We start from the raw sequence: 21291 nt of genomic DNA on the forward strand, positions 1-21291 counted from the left end.
ATGAAATTGCTTATATTTGTTTGGGAGAAGGAGCTTTCCATATAGTTTCCTCCATAAATGAGAATAGGTGTCTACATACCCCAAACCCACCAGACAAAGTACCTATTTTACTAGGAGCAGGTCCTTGTTGGCTTGTGTCTATAATTTCAACCAAGTATGTATGTAGACTTTACAAATGGGAATATATTTCTTGAAAAGTAATGTTTCTTTTATTCCTTTTTCTTTAAGAAATCAATTTGACCATAGACTTTAATTGAAATTCAACATCTTAAAATTAAATTTTACTTGAACTTTCCTCATGTATATTTACTATGAGGTCTAATTCAATTGATTAAATAAAATAGTGTCTGTGACATCTTTTACCCGACATACATATACTTAAGAAAAACATAAAAATCTAAAATTTAATTAAATCAATTTTATTCAAATCACTTAAACAAATTCATATGGGTAAAAAGGTCATATTTACTTCACTGTTACCAAATAAAACTTATTTAAAATATCTCTTACTCAAAACAAGATCATCCAAAACTCTAAAGAATGAACAGACTCAGCATATGAAACAAAATGATAAAAACTACATGCCTAGAACATCAGGCAATTAATACAAAATTTCATGTCACAATGTCACATCCTATCATAGTATTGTGTTCCAGCATCCTCTAACATGAGATTCTCCATAGTCATCCACCTAATCATCTGCTCCCACAAACACAAAGTTTGAGATCATCATAGGATCTAAACATAAACAACACACAGGGAGTGAGTTATCACATTTCTAACTAATGGAAAGAAACAGGACAACATATATATATATATATATATATATATATATATATATCATATAAATGAAATACAACTTACTTTAACACAACTCATGTCATTCCATCACTTATCACATGACACCACTTATCACATGACATCACATCTCAACACTACACTTCTCACACATTTTCACGTCATTCACATACTCAGGGATCAAAACACAATATCACTCAAACAATCAATATTGATCAATACACAAACGTTATGCAACAAATATACTAAGATTCAACCCTATATGCAATGTGGTATTATGTTAGTAAAAAACCTCATCGAACGTCCAAGAGTACATGACAAGACAAATCATACACCAGTAAGTCAAGTCACCCTCACTAGGTAAAATCATAAGGAGACCAGCCAGGGTCATTCTATTTAGCGAGAACGCTCAAACCATATGGGATCAGTATAGGCTTCAAGGAACATTCAAACTGAGTGTATTTACCCCCAAGGCCTACACTTTGAAAAGTTCGTCAGAGCCTCTCCCTCCTAATTCAAGTCCAACCCAGAAAACATTTTAGCACGCAGATCTTATCTATGAACTATACAAAACACACAACTTCTCAATTATTCTCAAAATAATTTTAACTCGTCGCATCTCAAAGTGATTAAACTCATCGGGTTCCCACAATGGATCTCATCATAATAATCGACGTGCATTAGCTCGTCACCCTTAAAGGATCTTATAGAAATGTGATTATACGGTTCATAGCTCATAAATCAATGCACACAACATCTCAATACACATGTCTGATCTCACAATTTAACACATACTCAACTTATCACTTACACATAATCCATCACACTTCCATAATCCCAAGATAACATGTTATCACGCCTCATGCATTATTAACATGTCATACAATAATAATATTAATATGTTATGTTCATATGATCAAACCCCTCAAACAATTTCACATAATCATATTAAAATCAAATGAATCAAAATCATAGGTCAAAAACATGAAAACAATAAAAGCACTCAATTTTATCAACCAATTGGCATCAAGACATTAATTGGTCCGTCAAACACAACAATCTAGTAATTATATTCATAAAAGGAAAAATCACAATACAGTAAACATCCCAAAATAAATTCCAATTTGATCCTCTAAAGATCTCTACACATGTTCATCCTAACCCCAATTGTGATAAACTCATCCTTTACCTCTATGGTTTCCAAGCATTAGAGAAAAGGAGAAGGAATTGGAGCCTCCATTTCACTATCTCTGTGTGAGAGACATTTCTCTCCCGCCAAAAATTATTTCTCAAATCCCAACGGTGGGAATGTGCAAAAAGGAGTTTCAAACTTGGTGTTCAAATTTCACAACGAAAACGGTTAACGAGTCCAAAATCGTAGTTTTACTGGAACAAGTTTGAGTATACGCAGGAAAAAAAAAGGGTTTTGAAAAAGGAAAAAGAAAAAACGAATTTGAGATGAAGAAAGTGTAGAGATGTAAAACTGACATAATATGTCTATTCATAACTATGGTATTTTTTAACTTATTATTTACTCTATTTTTTCATTATTTTATTATTTTATAAAAATGAACTCTATTTTACTCCCTATCAAATGAATAAACAAAACATCATTTTTATTTTTCTTCAAACCATTATTTTAATTAATAAAATTATTTCTAAAACTCTATTTATTTTTAAATAAAATACCTTTTAATTTATTTTATGAAAAAAGAGATGTTACAGAATCTGTGAGTCTTGTTGTAAATTTTCTGTTATATGAGTTTGATTCTTATATATTAAAAAAAATAATCCTATATATTTAGGATACTATTCATCTCGAATTTCAATTTTTCATGCAAACACGCTTTTGAAAAAAAAAATCAAGCTGTCATGTGTAAGTAAATTAACAAATAAAATAAATAACAAATTATTTCAAAAAAAATTGAAGAAAATAAATTAAATGTGAAGCGGTTAAGATGTTCCTAAATTTACTGGCATGTGCTTCATATTAATTGATTAGACTCTGCCTCGTGAAATAGTAGGTATCCTCAGGACAAAAAAGAAATAAGTCAAATTAAATCCCATTCATAATCACTGAAACAGAAGTTCTTAGACCCGAAACGTGCACGTCATAATAGGCTTCACCTATTGCATGAAAACTCAATTTTCACATCATAACTACAAAACATCATTTATCAAATCATGAATACCAAATTTCCAATTTTCTTTGCTACACAGAATGGACGAAATGCCAAAAAAAAAAAACACTATGTTAAACATTTTTTAAATACATTCTTTTCTGTTTGGTAAACTTTATGTAAATTTCATTTTAATTCCTCGTTTGGTGGATCTCATTCTCAAACTATTAAGACTCACACAAATTCTAATCAATAGGAGTAAATGTATTGGAAAAGAGTTAAAAGAGTATGTTATTAGTACTCTTCAATGAACTAAAAGCACACTTGACTTGTTTTATCATATTATACAAAAGTAGGAAAAGGTTAGTTTTTTTTTTAATTTAATAACAATAAACAGAGTAATACTAATCAAATTGATTTAATCATTTAACAACTCATAATTTATGAGATATATGAAGCAAATATTTCAAGCAAAAAGATCTCTCTCATGAATATAATTATTAATTAACTTGAATTGAAGAAAAGTAGCACCACCGCACACAAGATAACGCGTAACTCTCTCCATATATGTATATTATATGCGAAGTGACCAGCGGGTGCTATATAAACACCTCAGCTACTTTTTAGACCAATAAAATAAAAAACACTGGCCTTTCAGAATCACAGTTACAAGAATCAATACCTATTAATGACACTTTTAATGGTTCTTCCAATGAGGTGATTAATAATAGGTATACAAACATTTTTTTTTGTTGCACTATTTTCTACCCCCCATTGTAAATTTGCAATAATGTCTCTAGAATTGGCCTCCTTGGAAGGTCTGGCCAAATTGCCAATTGGCTGGTGCCACATTGAAGCTTGTCACAGTTCTGCCATCACTGGTGGTGACTTGAAAAGAGAGGGATTGTCCATTGAGGTATGAGTTGCTCTGCCAATTTTGCCCCCAATTCCTTGACATGGGTTGCCACCCAGTTTTGGACCCTTTGATGGACACTGAATTCACATCACCAGCTCCACCCACATTGGTGATCAAAACTAGGTTGAAGTATGAGTGGCCATTGATTGTGAACCTTATTCCCCCCTTTTTCACACAAGGAACCCTGCCATCATCACCAAAAGTATAGTTTAGTTTTGAAGTAGTTAACCATATGAAAATTGAAAATTGAATATCCGGGATAAATTCAGTAATCTCAATCATTTATGAGAAAATTAATAGTCAGTATTACGTGCACATACATAACAATTCATGATGGTGTTAAAATATCTATTCGAGTTTTTCGACAATGACTAAGTTATTTATTTTATTCTTCTGAATAAAAATTATTTATATACACAAAGTAGTTATGTTATTCAAGTCTTTTAAGTTGAGATTAATTTGATACATAAGCTAGAAGGTGAAGTTTGGTAGGAGTAACACCGATTTTCATATGGTCATAATAATGGCCATGTGCTAAAATGAGAATAAGTGCTATACCTTTATGAGGTTTTCAACGGGGAGGAATTAGTTTTCAACATTTAACCTCCTAACTTTTTTATAAATTAGGTAATACGGTTGTGTATGAATTAAATGTGACCTATAAGCTTGAAAGCATTTCCAAATTTATGGCTTCAATTACCTCCTAAAGGCAACAGGCACAATTCCAGCTCTATATTCAGCAATTTGCAAGAAGGCAGGTTCAGCCATATCAAAGTGTTGCAAAGGAGGGTTGCACCAACCCCCATTGTTGTTAGGCAAAGAAGGGTTTGGGGGGCAGAAGTTAGTGGCAGTTACAGTAATGGAGCCAGGTTTGCACCATCTTGGGTCATCATCACATCTCATTTCATAGCAAGATCCACAGCTTAAGCCATTGTTGAACAAAGCAGTGCTTAGAGCCACAGTGTCAGTTCCATAGCCCTGGCTATACAAATTTCCATACCCACATGCTCCACCTGCATGTATAAAATACAAAGCATAAACATACAACTCATCAACTCAACTTTCAATAAACACACTCTAACAAAAAAACAAATAAACAAAAGAGTTTCTTGACAAAGATAAAAAAGAGTAGTATTAAAACCTATATGTAGTAATGTTTTATTTTTCCTCGTGCACATATATGTATGACTAGAGCAAACAATTGCAAGGAACTTCACATAACTGAAACCTTTGACATGTGACTGACAATTTATTTATCATTTGAGACATAATCCAAAAATTATACTAAATACTTTCATATTATATAATTTAGTTGTTAAAGTGTTGCTACTGCTAATGTGGGCACGAGTAAATAGTAATATGACACCTAAACGAGTAGCTTAAATAAACGGGCCTAGTTCAAGATGTGTACAATTTCACTAATACCCCTATTTTCTCTTCTACTAAAATTGCAACTCTGGGCAATATTGAATATTGATGAAAAGAAACACAATGAAGTGAAATGTAACAAAATGATATTTGCTTTCATTGTTTGGCTTCTTTATAGTAAGATGCATTGAATGGAATTTGAAGCAATACATTTCAAGCACTATTTTTTTTTCTTAATTTGAAAGTATGATATGGAATCACCTTTTATTTTACTAAATACAAACATTAGAACTCCATTCCCTCCACTTGTTTTCCTTTCATCTCATTTCATTCCATTTTCTTTAGCATTTGTTATCAAAACATGAAAAATAATGCATGAACACTCTATACTAGTAAACTCTTAAAAAAAATACTAGAGACAAAAATAAAGATGTTATATGTGACAAGAAAAGAAATAAAATAAAAAAATTAAAGTGTTAAGAAAATATTAGCATTATTTGGTGTCTAAAAAATATTATCTCAAAACATAGAAGTAGAAAAAAAATGAGAGGTTAAACTCACCCATTGTGCCAGAAGCATCACCCCCGCCATAAAAAGTGGCATGAGCACTCTGCCAACTACCATAGTCAGCAGTGGCACCTTGGATGTTCATGTTGACAAAGAGAACAACAATGAGAGTCACTAGAGCAATGGAAAATTCCTTGTGTGTCATTCTAAGCTTATGAAAAGGCCTAAACAGGGGAGCAAAACAGAGGAAGTTGCAGTTTCTTTCTTTCTTTTGCTCTGCTGTGAGGTAAAGTGCTTCAAGGGGGGCCTCTATTTATAAGTAACATCTTACTTTTTTTTCTTATTACTAACTTCCACATAAGCGTGCTTTTTTTTATTTCTTCCAAAAGCCAAAGAACAAGTGACAAATCAAGTGCACATGCGCTGGTTCTAGTTGGGGTTCCTAACCGCTAATATTGTGGGCCACACCCCTCCACATGCAACCCCAACTATCTTTCTTCCCAACTTTATAGACCAGCACTAATAACTTTTTTTTTTGTAGCCAATAGTTTAACCAACATTTTTTTTTTCTTTTTCATTAGATTATCTTTTTCCCTTGCAAAATGTTAGCAACACAGTCTCAGACATTTTTTTCTAATATATATTATTTATTATTAGTTAAAATTTATTTAAAATTATAAAATTATTAATGTGATCCATTAAATAAGACAAGTTTTTTTATTATAATTTTAAATAAGTTTGAATGAATGATAGAGTGTGTGTGTGCGTTTTAAAAAATATGTTGCTGGCATTTTTTTTCATTTTATATAATGGATAAATGGATAAGAGCATAGGTATGATTAGCTCGTGCATGGTGTTAAGAGTCCCAATGATAAAAGATTCAAAAGCTAAATTGCACTTTGAACTGAAATGTGTAGGGTCTTAAGAAATGGTAAACAGTATCTTAGCACATGGGGAAGTATCTGTCTATCTACACAAAATCAAAAGTAGAAGCTACTTAGGACATTTGCATGGTGCAGCTCCCCTTTTCCAATATTCAAGGGTCTAAATGAGAAGATAGTATAGTATCTTCTCTGTGCTTGAGAATGTGCCACATAGGAAAGATCACAATAACGTGTTCATTTTTTTTTTACTTTATTTTGTTTATTATATTTTCAGTTCTTGAATATAGTTGAAGAGTTTGGTTGATAATTTAATAGAAACAGCCTTGCATTTGCTTCCAGTTGGACAAAACTGTGCATGGTAATTGGTAGCAATGGTTTTCACACACAAAGGTAATAACCCTCGTATGTAAATTACTTGACCATTCCCACTGAGAATTTTTTAATTACATTAAAGGGGGAGCTTCTATTTGGTGGAAGATCATGTCCATATTAGGTGCTGCAGATATTACTCTCACTAATTGAGTTTGTTTTTGACACGCACAAAACATGTGTGGACAAAACCATTATATGCAGTCTTATAAGTATTTCTTAAAACCTTTTTGGAGATGTCATATATGTGTAAATAAATTATTAGAATTTACTTAATAGTAATTAATGGAATTAAGAGAAAAAAAGGGTTAAAAGTGATAAATGAAACTAACAGCTATCTTAACAACCACAGCAAATTCTAAAAATCAATGTGGCTGTTTCCTTTTCTCCCTTCTTGGGGACAAGTCCTAGTTCATTGGTTTCTACCTGGCACCAAATTTTAATTAACAAAATTAACATTAATATATGATTGAATTTAGACTCTTCTAAATATTTAGAATTATATTGAGACCAGGTATTCTTGATGATCTTGTCTGACAACATGTTTCACGAGTATGCTACCATCATATCTCGTGTCAGTAATTTGTTAATGAAAGAAAATTAAATTTACATAGGAATCTGGAGATGGAGGATATCTAAGGATCTTTATTCATGTTCTTAGTTGTTTTCTTGTGTTTTTTATTTTCTAAAGGGTTCTTAATAAGGTGATGAAACAAATGTATGTGGCACATGGGATGAGGCAAACATTGTGGATATGTTTTGCTGACTTTTATGTATGTTATGGTCACATGCCATGCAATGGCCAGAAGAAACTAGTATTGACTATGTTGAAAGCCTACATTTCGGATGCTATGCTGACCAGTCCAAGACAAGATAACATGGCATTTTTAATATCACTCTCATAATCTGTTTTTCTTTTTTCTTTATATTCTTTTTAAAGATAAAGCAACTTTTTTTTTTCTTTTCATGGTTTGTAGAAGACTCAAATTCAATGTTTATCTGTAAGCAGAGGAGTTCGAGTTTTAGAAAAATAAAGGATTCTGCTATTTTCTTTATATGCTGGAGCTTTTGGTGCATTTATACTATTAATCTATGCACTTTGAATGTTATCATTGGTGATGTGTATTTATTCTGTTCATATTCAATCATAACACATTCAAGGTGCATAGACACACCCTAACTTGAGGGTGTATTGTATAATTTTTTATAGAAAAATTATTCAAAAGATTATGAGTTTATTTTATATTAAAATTAGTTTGTGCTTCTTTTTGGTTTAACTAAAATTAAGCTGTTCATATCAAAACATTAATTTAATTATGAGAGATTATTTTGGTCTGACATCAAGAAGTGACACGGATGAAAGATAAGAGTAAAATAATGATTCAAGAAATGGATTTTTTTTTTTTTTATGGTTTGGTTTTCAAATTACTAAAACGTCCAAAATCCATAACCCTAAAAAAAATATAAGCGAACTTTTGCCGTTCAGGTTCAACCGCATCTTTTTCAATTATTAGTTAGGTAGTTCAGTTAATTATACTCTACAGAACATTTTTTATTTAAGAATAGGATCATTCCAAGATACTTCCTTTGTACTCACTTCATATGATTATTCACCCAAAAAAGTCATATAATATTATTAACGACCGACGAAGTACAGGTGGGTAAATTTACTCAAAAAAAGTATACGTTTAGAAATTTCCTTTGTTGGCTGTAAAAAAAAAGGGAGAAATTTCCTTCGAGAATACAAAACTATAGCATGTCGGTCTATTTCAAAAGCTTTTTTTTTTTCTTTTTGTTTGATCCATTTATTCGGTTATTTTATTAGTTAAACTGTCCTATTCTGTTCATAACGGAGAATTAAAATAAGCTACGATGGTTGCTGTCTTAAAGTAGTTAGCTTCACTTTTAATAATGAGGTAACCAATTTGTAAACCGTGTTGATTATTAATGAATAATCAATTTTCAATTGCTACAAAAACAGTATAATACTATATATAAGCATGGGAGCATGATCACATGATATATTTGAAATTAAAGTATAATACATAATTCTTCTTTGCTTGCTCTAAATGACATTGACAATGCAAGGACAGTGCAATGGCTATTATTTTGCATAAAATGCTTTGGAGAGTGTCATATTTGCTTTCAAATCAAATAAAAGAGAAAATAGCTTCTGACCTGTGTGAGAACTCTTTCACATATTTGTCAATTTATTTTCATATCATTTTCGTGGTAACAACTTCCTTTGTTAAGGACAGAAGAGATGTGAATTAATCTCACATGTATGCTTACACTCATGAACAGAAAGTCTATTAATATTCATCTCGTGCTTCTTTTTCTTTTTCTTTTCACTTTTAATGAGCTCCAGCTGAATAATAGAAATTAGTAAACAATGTATAATGAGAAACCATAGTCCATTCATGTGAGCCTGCATGTTCGAATTCTGGAGAATTTAGAACATCTCCATAAAGTTTTCTCACTTTATGTTATAATTATGGCATTATCATAAAACTGATAATCTATGCTATTGCTATAAGACTGTTTTTTTTTAATAAGACTCTGTTTCTTTTTATGTACTTAATTAATGAATTTAATAAAAAAAATGCCCACTTCAATTTCCAGCTATCCTAGCCACTTAAATCCAAGTGATTATACTTAAAAAAAGCTTCATTTATTTTATTTATTTATGACTTAAATATATTTTTTATCTCTCAAATTTATGTCATTGTTATTTTTGGTCCCCAAATTTAAATGTATTCTTTTAGTCTTTCAATTTAAAAAAAAAATATTTTTTTAGTGTTTCTTGTATTCAAAAATGACTATCAATTGTACATCCGAACTACTAAAAATTAGTCATAACTAAAAAGAGTATTTTTCAAAATTAAAGGACTATAAAAAAAATTAAATTTGGGGACCAAAAATGTTAGTGTTTTAAATTTGAAGAAACAAAACACATTTAAGTATTTATTTATTTGAACTTGGGATATTTTTAGTCAAGCGTCAAAAATTAATATCTCAAAAATACTAATATTTATTTAAGGGATTAATCTCTTTTAATAAATATGTTTTCATGCTCACCAACTTGAGAATTAAATTTGAATCACATACTTAATTAAAAAGACAGTTATTTGTCAATGGCATTACGTAACCGTGCATAGATTATTTTATTGTTATATATACTTTGGTAGATTATGTTTCAAAATTCCTGTTAGGCCCTTTATCAATTCAATTTGTCAATAATCATTTCTGATATATGATCATTAATCCACATAAAACAGCCTTTGTATTATATTTTTGGTAGATTATGTTTCAAAATTCCTGTTAGACCCTTTATCAATTCAATTTGCCAATAATCATTTCTGGTATATGATCATTAATCCACATAAAACAGCCTTTGTATTATATTTTTGGTAGATTATGTTTCAAAATTCGTTTTAGGCCCCCTTTATCAATTCAATTTGCATATCATTATTTTCTGGTATACCATCATTATTAGTCCACATAAAACAGCATCTAAAATATATTTTATGTGACACAATAGATAGGGATTTGTTTGTCATGTTATTATTAAAGTCTAGCTTAGAATGGATATTGGGAAGAAAGCCAATGCTAATTGTCATTTCTTATTCCTAACTACATAAAGTAGAGAAAGAAATCCCACAGTAGCTGATGAAATTATACTGGACCCTACCATGTTAGGGGCACATGCAAGTTCCGGTTTGGCCTTCTCTTAAATCTTAATCCGTGTCCTTCTTTATTATTTTTCTTTTTTTTTTCTTTTTTCTTCTAAGATTTTATGGACCAATCAATCATATATGATAATAAATTAACTAGTACATAGGTAAATGAACTTGACAAAGAATCCTCCCTAACTCTGGAGCCACTGTAATATATATTTTTTTCCCTTTCAAAAAACCAATTTTGTCACATTCCCAAAGGAATATGGCCCCTTTGGTAGGTTAATTTGGATCTTGTATGACACCTTCCCTAGGGATTGATTACATACGCGTAACGTACGCGTAAATCCAATTTAAAAGCAGCTTACTATAAAATTAAAATATTAAAAATTTCATCTCCTAACAACATATATGAAATGAACCTTCTATGATGATGCAACGCTATTTCTTATAGTCCTAGTGTAAAGGTATAGGTATGGACAATTTTGAGACATTAGGGGGGGATTTCCATACGAAAACGACATTAGGGGAGGGAGGGCATATTAAAAATTTGAACATAAAACATAATAATTACCAAAAGATGGGGAAATGTAGGCTAGAAAGGCAGTAACGAAACTAGTGATGAAATAGCAAAGTCTCTAGTATTAAATTATAAAAGAAACTCAATATAAGACATACCAGATTTGTTTGGTTTCTGCTTTTGGTTTAGGGATCAATGAAAGTTCCCTTCACAAGGGATTGTCCCAAATTCGGTCCCATTTTTATGGTAAAGGAACTTGTGGATGACCTTGGTGCATGGTAGTGTTTTGGTCAAGGACAGTTGAATTATGAACACACATATGGAACCAAATTGGGCACTTGTGAAGGGTAGGGTTCTCCTCTCACACACTGAGGAAACTCCAAATATGTGTATATACTTTTTAACCCTTGCAGTTTGTAAATATGATGAAAAATTGTAGCAATAATATGTGGGTCATAGTCAAGCAATAGAATGAAGGTTTTCATGAAATTCAACAAAAGTATCTTAAAAATAAATTTAACATTTGTGTCTATATAGGTAGAGGAAAATAAAATCCAAACTTTGTATCATTTATGTCCACAAAACTAGCCTAGCTGTGCAATGTTTTTCCCTGTTGAGGAATGAGGGGAGGAGAAATATTATTCGCACCAAGCTTCTGTGCAATGTTTTGTGGTCGAGTTTTCTCCCATGATTGCTAATGCGAGTTCAATCTTAGCACATAAACACAACAAATCACAAGAATTATTCGCTTTTTTTCTTTTAAGGAAACCACAATAATAACAAAGATCTATTAATTTGAAGTTATACTAACCAGTAACCAATGGCAACATTGAATGTGTTTAGTTTGAAAAAAATAATATCCTATTATTTTTATTTTCATCTTTTTATATCAATCTTTAAAAATAAAAAAAATAAGGTAATGTACTTTTGTAATTTTTATTGAAAATAAAATGTTTTTTTTTCTAATCAAATAATGTTACCATCTTATTTTCGTCTTTCAAGTTTGATTAATTTGAAATGGTCATTTCGTTTTTTTCAAAAGTGCAACAATATTTTTATCTAGCTACTAGCGAATTTATAGCATGTGACAAACGTGAACTGATCGATATAAACTTGTTAATAAATTAGATAGAAATATGCATAAGAAAACCATTGTACAATTAACCCCGAAAAATGATGACTATCTCATAGTAGAAGTAAGCACTCAAATTAGTTTACTCCTCTGAGAATTTTAAACATCAATTTTAGTCATTTAATATTTAAACTGAACATCAATTTAGTTCTTTAATTAATGATTATTTCATACTATAGGTGACTATATTAACTTCATGTCACATGTATTTTTTGAGAACCACATTTACTCTAAATTAAATGAAACTTAAATAAAGTGTAAGATAGATACATAATTTTTAATATCTAAGCAGTGTCAATGTAAAAAATATTTACACTATCACCAAATTAAAAATTATAATTTCTTTTAATTTTAAAAATAATTATTATAAAATTTAATAAATCTAATATATATATATATATATATATATCAATTTATAATTAAATAAAAATGTAAAGATCCTTTACACTATCAATACATACACCATTTATTCTTTTAAGTAAAATAATGCAAGCCATATATAATGGTTGGTAAGTAAAACAACTATCTAACTCATTTAAGTTTCTGAACCGGGAGAGCAACAGTAGTAGTTTCCATAACCTACCTGGCAGTGCCAATCATCAATTAAACTAGAGAGTTTTGCCATTTTTTTGCAATTTTCCACATGAACCCGTGAAAATTAAGTTCATCTTTGATGAGTAATTATCATATTAAGAACATTGTTGTCATATAAAAGGATTGAATAGAGATTATTTTCAAGTACCTCTTCTCAATTCAAAACACCTATCTAAACTTACACGAAGGTAGCACAAAACCAAATGTAAACATGAAATTTATTATGTAATTTAGCATTTGTTTGTTTTTCATCTTTGAAATCTATTTTTTTTTTACTGATTGAAATCTATTTTTTATTTGGCTTAATTGTATCTTTATTTCCAACCTTATACTCTTTTTTTACAAATTTTGCCTTCAACAAATTAATTAAACACATTTTATCCTTAACTTTTAAAAAAGAATATAAATAATTCTTACCATTAACAAATCTAAATAATAGTAATAAAAAAGTATTATCAAAATGTAGAAAATAAGCCCAAAAAAAAAACACAAATCACATTTACAAAAACTTATTTTCTAAGCCTTAAAGTCGTCTTTAAACCCAATTTCGAACTTTTAACATATAGTCCATGTCTAAATTTGTTCTCAGCAATTGGACCCAGTAAATTTAATGTATATAGATGGGTCACTGCACATCGGATTTGGTAATAACGCTTGGTGCAGAACACCTTATCATCTCACTTTACAAAACACTAAAATAAGCAGATGCTAAGTGATTATTTTTGTGTCGGCGGTATTATACCAGATTTGGATCGTTGAGAACAGTAAACTGATTGGAATTTCCAGTAATCAGCTGAGTAAGAGTTACATGGAACATTGCAACTAACTATTACCAGGTACACCAAATTGAATATCATGCAAGAACCCAAACATCACTGTCCTCAAACCATACACCAAGGTGATCTATGCAGGCATACAGGCAATTTCTAACTACCACCATATGAAAAGCATTGCTCGGATGCCAGAAAACTTGCCATTCCTCAGACATAGTAAATCTTCATTTGTGTGTAAAAGCAAATACAAAGGCTATGAGCTGTAACACAATCCCTTACAAGCATATGAAAGACAATCTTTATATTATGTACTAATCAGAATAGAGAAATGTGAAAACGGTCAGATATCAATTTATCGGCCCAAAAATGTGACACGATCCTTTTGTACTGCCTGTGTTAGGTTGATATCGAAGAGCTCACAACGTATAGGCATCTCCATCTCATAGAACGGATTCTTCAAAACGTAGTCCGTGTACAATTCATAGACAAATTTCAATAAACTTTCCATGTGTTGTGCTCCAGGCTCCGAGACCGCAAAAAATTTTGTCCCTGTATGGAAGAAGAACCAATTTTGTTAATACCAATATTAGGGGAAACAAGGTGAGGAATCTTGCATGCTCATTTTGTCAGAGACATTTAACCGAATATAGAACTGCTAAACAGGAGAAGATAGCGACACTAAACTAACAAGTGTCAAACATAAATAATAAAGCAACACATGAAAACACTTAAACAGCAGCAGCCAAACATCTAGAACAATGTTAACTCTCAAATTCAAGTTCATTGATCCAAATCACAAGGTGCATGCGTGACCCAGAGGAACGAGAAATTTTCTGTCATGCATAAAAAGTCAAAAGAGTAGATTGCAAGAAAATGAAGCAAGCAATGGGTGATCATGATTCATTAATCATTACTAGGAAAATGACACTGTATGAAAGAAGCATGTAATAACAAAAATAATAATAATAACCAAATACAAACAATATATTGGGTCCCATGACACGAGCTAGTTGTATTGATTGCAACAATAACCCAGTCTGCCTTCCAACTTAATGCTCCTGGGTTTTTTTTTTACTCTAAAAGTCAGGCAACCATGAAAATAAGTTATTCTAAATTTGCGATACATTCAACTCTACTAAAGTATTAGCTGGGCTTCACCTTATAATGGGGTTTAGCTGTTTAGCCTATCGAGAGATTTTAGATGGAATCAAGATAATCCCAAAGCAATCATGTTCATATTTTGAAGTTTGAAAATCACCTTATATAAGCAATACTTATGTTCCCCATAATTATCTAGAGCTTCTGGTATGTTGTTAGCAATTCGAACCAGGGAGACAGCAGGCCCAAAGGGATAACCAAAAGCCCACTCATTTGGAGGATTATGTCTGATGCTGTTAAAGAATTCCCTCTCCTTCTGATAGACAATCATTAGGATATTAGTGGAATTCTGTTATCTTAGGTGGCATTTCTGTTATGCCCATTACCAGCTTTGTGGTTATGTGCTTTGCAGTGCTGTAGTACTCTTTAAATATCTGAAGTCTCAATAAGAATGGGCAGAAAATTATCTCCACAATTTATTTCTTATCAGTAGAGTAGAATTACCTAACATATACTCAAACCATCTTTAATTGAAACCTAGCCATACTACCACTACAAGCAAGTTGCAGGCCTTAAACGTGTGTGCATGGAAAACAAAAGCCAGTAATGAGTAAAAAGTAAAGATGTTAGGCATAAACTATTCATTTTATTCACGGAGTAAATTATAAAGCTTATGTGATCATGAGTTGAAGACTGATGCTTAAAAAAATTACCAGTCAGTGATTGAAAGCAATGAAGATCAAATGTATCTGCTTGGAGAAGTTCAATTCCTAAACAACCTGAAACAGGTGATAACTGCTGAGAGATAGCGTGCATTGAGTGCCATAAACTCGCCACCCGCAAGCTATCATTGGTATCCATTCGTCCAGCAGACCCATAATCCTAAATATTAAAAAGAATTAACATAACTCTAACAGATTCCATGTAAAAGGAAAAGCTTAACTACAACTATAACTGAAGTATCGAAATTGATTCTTTAACAAAAGACTGGAAAGAAAATTAAGCTATCATTGCTATCCATCTTCCCACTAAGGCCGTATCCTACTTAGCATAAGATTCAACATATGGCTGAAGATCAGTCTAAAATATGAGACCTAGATAACAATGCAAGAATTTTAGCTCATCAAACAGCAAGAAAGAAACAGTAACAACAACAACAGTGCTTTTCGGCCATCGATTTCAGAGGCTAATAGAATAAATTTCTTAGAAACCCAACAGAAAATAGTCTATTAAAGACAACCATACCTTATAATAGATTAATCCACCAGATTTATTGATGATGTAAAGACTGTAAATTGCTGCCATTCCAGATAATCTGAAATAAGGGTGAGGGTGGAATTTAACAGGGAAATTTTCAAAAATTAAACTCTTGTACTTAACACAATCACACTATCCCGGATTTTACAGTACAATTAACAATCAATCACACTAATGAACAATTAACTTAAAGAGTTAAATAAAGCACAGTGACAGTCAAATTAAATGGAAGGAGAAACAGAGAATTAAGTCAACAAATTTCAAACTAAGGAATTTCCAGCATACAAAAAAAAATTAGAAAATCAGTGAAGCAAGCAAAGAAAGCAAAATCCATAAAAAGTTATAGCACCTTAATAGATCTATGAAATCGATGACCGTAAGCCACTGTGAGTTTCTTCTTTCAGATGCAAAGGGAATTAAACGGAGATCAAAGGGTTGCGGTATTTTCAGGGAGATCGGAGGAAAGGGACGACACGTGCAAGCGTGCGTGCGTTAGAAAGAAGGTGTCGGTAGCTTTCAGATGGCACCTACAAGATGGCCATTGCTATTGCCACTACCAAAATTGGTATTTACACTACCCATCATAGCGATTTGACCATTTTATCTTTTTCTCTACAACACCCTCAACCCTTCTCCCTTCTCTCAATTCTCCATCACTTCTTTACCTCTTCTCTTCTCTCTCATCAAATCATCCAACTTAAGTGAAAAAAATTACATAATGAAATCATAATTTTGTTGTGTTAAAGACACAATAGAATAACAATTTTGTATTATTTTTAATTTTCCAAATACACAACGGAATCATAATTTAATTGTTATCTGGATTTCAACACAAAATGGAATTATGATTCCATTGAGTAGTGTTTTTTATTCTTGTTGAAATATTTTTGTGTCATATTTTTTATTTTTTATGAATGGTTCTTTCCAGAGAATACATTGATTGGAACACATTTTTTTTCTGATGAAGTTACAATGCCACATGGTTTTCAAAATATGCATGAAAATCCTGACAATGGGTTGGAAATTGACCCCCCCCCCCCCCACCCCCCTAACTTGATTATACTAACTTTTCCAATCATTTCATGACTAATGAGGTATGTTGATTAGTTTACGATTGATTTTATATTTGTATGTGTGTGTTGCTTAAGTGAAGAAAAATATTTTGTTTTTTAGGTTTTTGAAAATAAAGATAATTAGTTACATTGGGTTCGAGATTCGGAGAAGAGTTTTAGATTTGTTCTTGTCATTCATAGGTTAGAAAATGGGAGGAAAATATATGTTGTAGTGAGTTTTGAAATTGGAGGAACATACAAGCAATGCAAGGATAAGTTAGTCCGCAAGAGCACTAGAACCAAAAAATGTGTGTCCGTTTAAAGTAAAGGAAAGTTTTTCGAAGAGGTAGGTTGGAAACTTTTTATTATTTGTGGTGTTCATAACCACAAAGTTAGTGAAATATTGTTGGGACATGTGTATGTTGGTCGTTTAAACTGTGAAGAAAAAATTATGCTTAGTTAAATGACCAAAAACATGGTGAAGTCTGGTCAAATTTTGTTAACAATCAAAGATCAAGATTAGAAAAATGTCACCACCATCAAGACTGCAATAAATTACAAAGATATTGGCACAAACAAAGGGATCCAAGAACGGAGGTATAACATCTAATGAAGTTGATAGAACATGACCAATATGTATATTGGTTTAGAAGAGTGAACACTCAATATGTTGTCAAATATATAATATGGTCTCATCCAGATTCCATCAAACTATTAAATTTATTTCCAATAGTATTGATTTGTGATACTACTTGCAAGACGAACAAATATTGTCTTTCGCTGTTGGAGATTGTTAGTGTGACTTCAATAGAAATGACTTTTTATGTTGCATATGCTTATTTACAATCTGAGAGGACGGAAAATTTTGAATGGAATTTAAATATGGTCAAAGGATTATTTGTGAAGGATGATGTGTTGTGTTAGGTGATTGACATTGATAGAGATCTTGCTTTGATGAAGGAATTGGAGGTTGTCTTCCCTTCTTCAACCAACTTATTATGTGAATTTCACATTTCTAAGAATGTCAGAGCAAAATGAAAGATGCTCGTGACTAAGGTAGAAAATTAAGAGGTTGTGATGGATGCTTGGGCAGGCTTGATGAATTTTACTAATGAATAAATACATGAGAATCAGTTGAAAATCTTTACAAACATGTGCACACGTTATCTGACATTTCAAGAGTATGTCTACTATACATGGTTGTTGCATCATAAGGAGAGATTTATACAAGCATGGACTAATCGTATTATATATCTTGGAAACACAACAACTAATAGATACAATTTTGTAATTATGTACTTGTTTCACATTTTGTTTGTTGTGTAATTACACTAAATTGCTTTACAGGGTTGAAGGTGCACATACAAGACTAAAGAGGTTGCTTCGTGATAGTATAAGAGATTTGTATACTTGTTGGGATGCAATGAATAACATGCTTATACTGCAACATATTGAACTTAAGGTGTCATTTCAGAATAGCATCAACACGATTGACCATAGGTTTAATAAACCATTTTACAAGAGACTATGGGACTTTGTTTCAACACAAGCACAAAGTTTAATCTTTGATGAGTTGAATCGTTCTACAACCATTGGTGTTGACAGCTCTGCTTGTGGCTACACACTCAGAACTACTCATAGTCTATCGTGTGCCTATGAACTTGCTAGGTATAGTCATATCAGTGGCTCAATACCCTTGTCGTCTATTCATGTGCATTGGAAGATGTTATTAATTAGTAGTACATACGACGCGGGTGATTCTTAGGGGACTTAACTCTCACAAATGAGGTTGATACATTGTTAAATAGATTTTCACAGCTTGACATGGACAGGAAAGTAACATTGAATAATAAGGTTTGTGAACTTGCATTTTCAAATACCACTTCATTGTGTCCCCCTCCAGAGAAAGTAAAAACAAAGGGTGCACCAAAGTCTATGAAATCTACTAAATGTACACCTTTAATGTAGGAGTGAGTCAATGAAATGAATATGATTGATGGTAGTTCGAGAACTCCAAGTGTGACTTGCAAAGATGTTAGTAACAAAAAAGTCCCTTATATGGAGGAATCTCCTGATCTGTTGCAACAATACATCTAAAAGTTGTTGATGTGAGACCCAATGGGAATTATGGTTACAAGGCAAATGCAGCTTTACTAGGTTAGGGTGAGAAATTATAAGCTCTAGTTCGACAAGACTTGATTCAGGAACGTCAAATATGGAATTCTCAATATGTTGAGTTGTTTGGCACACTTGACAAAATGGTTAAACTATTAGACTCTTTGGATGTCCTGCTTGGCTCAATAGCATTCGTTGACAAGTGAATGATCATTCCTAACATGGTTTATGTCATTGCATGTTGTCTTGGTTTCCTTATCTATGCTCCAAAGTTGGACTTTGTTTTCGCTTAGGAGTTCGACACCATTTGTGGCACAACAATGCCTTATTGCAATTGGATTTTTTAGCATAAATCACTTAGTGCATGTATACAACATCTACTTTTTTAGTATTGTAACCTTTAATTGATTTGTTAACTACCTCAATCCTACCATTTTTCTATGATAATATAGATGTATTTGAAGGATGGTTGTCCCCTACCTCCTATTGCACCACAATGGAGTACATATTCCACATGTGAAACTCATTCATCGACACATACAAGAATTCAACTCATTGATGTTTCATTCAACTATATAATCTCAATATATAGTAAACATCACTGAGGATTAGTTGTTTTTACTTAACTCCTCTTGTATTAAGTATTGTTATGTGTATTCATTTTACACTTGGTAAAACTCTAGCTAATGTTTATATTCATTTACTGTAGACTATAAAATTTGATAATTGTTATAAGTCATGCATATTGAATTTCAAGTTAGGTTGAGGTCCTTAACCATTTAATTATTACGGCTGTCAGACAAAAATAACAACAGAAACATGTTTCTATTTTATTTTTATTTTTTTTGCATTTAGTATACAAAATGGAAACATGTTTCCATTATGCAACTACACAACGAAAGTATGTTTTCGTTGTGCACAATGCATTAGAAAAAAATATAACAACGGAAACATTTTTGTTGGACAATTTTTCAGCTCAACAACGAAAAGTATTTTCATTGCATAAATGGAGGTGGCAAAAAAATAGCATAATGGAGTATAACTATCAAAATGTACAATAAAAGCATATTTTCTTTTTAAAAATTGGGGTGAAAAAAATTGGCAATAAAATCTTAATTTTATTGTACACTTGTAGAATAGAATCATGATTATGTTTTTTTTTCACCTCCATTTGCAAAATGGAAACATGCTTCATACTAGGGGGAAATTTGGGAATACCATGAAAAGACACCCACATGGATAGTATCCATAGCAAATTAGGTAGTGGCAATAACAATACCCAAAAACCACCACAAACTCGGGCTATTTGGCCCCTTACCACATTGCTGATGGCCCTTACCCACATGAGTGGATTTTTTTTCCTCAAAAATTTCTTCCCACGAAATCATGATTTTGTTATTTAATTGCATATAAAATCCACAATGAAAATGTGTTTCTATCGTAGTGTAGGGAGGTGTGAACAAAATATAAAAGGAAACATGTACTGCAACAAAAGCACGTTTTTGTTATAGATTTTGTATGAAACTCTCATACTATAGAAGCAAATAACACAAGAAGGGGGATTGAATGGTGCTTTTAGAAATTTAAAAACTTTTCTAAGACTGAAAACATGTTTATCATCTGATGCAGATAAACCTAAAACCACTAAGAGAGGTTTTGATTCAAACTTCATTAGACGATGAAAAAAATAATTTTCTTTGTAAAAAGAAATAATAAGATATAAGATCTAAAACAAATTCAAATCCTCTGTTAGTTCAAGAAACATAAAGAAACACACAAAGAATTATACTTGTTTGTCTCAAATTCGAGACTACGTCCAGTTCTTGGCAACCACCAAGTTTTCACTAACTTATCAAAGTTAATAGTATTGTTCATTGTCACTTCTAGCTCTTACACTTGCAAGCTCTACCCAAAGCTTGACTTAAATCAAGTATTCTTTATCCTACCAAGCCATTGTTGGCTCTAAACAAATCAACAAGTTTTGTTGGAAGATTTCACACTTACTAAATATGTGATTGTCTTACAAACGAATATATCACTTAATATTTTTAGTCTTTTTTCTCAAGGTATACAAGGTGTTTTGAGAGCTTAGTATCTTTACAAGAATTCAC

The 21291-nt window shown here is 31.6% G+C and overlaps 2 protein-coding genes across 3 annotated transcripts; both read right to left on the reverse strand.

Annotated features, from left to right (window-relative positions):
- Positions 1-3382: 3382 nt before the first annotated feature.
- LOC114372869 (expansin-A4-like) lies at positions 3383-6006 on the reverse strand. Its single transcript, XM_028330418.1, has 3 exons — positions 5764-6006; positions 4535-4847; positions 3383-4018 (listed from the first exon to the last, which is right to left on the reverse strand). The coding sequence occupies exons 1-3, from the start codon at positions 5912-5914 to the stop codon at positions 3715-3717; spliced, it is 768 nt and encodes a 255-aa protein (XP_028186219.1). The 5' UTR covers positions 5915-6006; the 3' UTR covers positions 3383-3714.
- A 7631-nt stretch (positions 6007-13637) lies between these two features.
- On the reverse strand, positions 13638-16536 carry LOC114374140 (trafficking protein particle complex subunit 4-like). 2 transcript variants are annotated; one of them, XM_028331744.1, is made up of 4 exons: positions 16363-16534; positions 16002-16071; positions 15470-15638; positions 13638-14207 (listed from the first exon to the last, which is right to left on the reverse strand). In XM_028331744.1, exons 2-4 carry the CDS (start codon positions 16059-16061, stop codon positions 14011-14013), a joined length of 426 nt encoding a protein of 141 aa, XP_028187545.1. In that variant the 5' UTR covers positions 16062-16071; positions 16363-16534; the 3' UTR covers positions 13638-14010. The 2 variants fall into 2 exon arrangements, with proteins under 2 accessions (XP_028187545.1, XP_028187546.1); XM_028331745.1 differs by lacking the exon at positions 16002-16071 and having other exon boundaries at positions 16363-16536.
- Between the last annotated feature and the right edge of the window lie 4755 nt (positions 16537-21291).

This window comes from Glycine soja, chromosome 11, assembly GCF_004193775.1.
Source record: "Glycine soja cultivar W05 chromosome 11, ASM419377v2, whole genome shotgun sequence".
Classification (NCBI taxonomy): domain Eukaryota; kingdom Viridiplantae; phylum Streptophyta; class Magnoliopsida; order Fabales; family Fabaceae; genus Glycine; species Glycine soja.

Excerpts from the sequence above, each read along its gene's own strand:
- LOC114372869 (XM_028330418.1), bottom strand. The coding sequence starts at position 5,914 with ATGACACACAAGGAATTTTCCATTGCTCTAGTGACTCTCATTGTTGTT. Across the intron at positions 4,848-5,763 it reads TGATGCTTCTGGCACAATGG|GTGGAGCATGTGGGTATGGA; the intron begins GTGAGTTTAACC and ends TTATACATGCAG. Across the intron at positions 4,019-4,534 it reads GTGCCTGTTGCCTTTAGGAG|GGTTCCTTGTGTGAAAAAGG; the intron begins GTAATTGAAGCC and ends TGATGATGGCAG.
- LOC114374140 (XM_028331744.1), bottom strand. The coding sequence starts at position 16,061 with ATGGCAGCAATTTACAGTCTTTACATCATCAATAAATCTGGTGGATTA. Across the intron at positions 15,639-16,001 it reads GTGGATTAATCTATTATAAG|GATTATGGGTCTGCTGGACG; the intron begins GTATGGTTGTCT and ends TTTAATATTTAG. Across the intron at positions 14,208-15,469 it reads TTGCTTTCAATCACTGACTG|GGACAAAATTTTTTGCGGTC; the intron begins GTAATTTTTTTA and ends TCTTCCATACAG.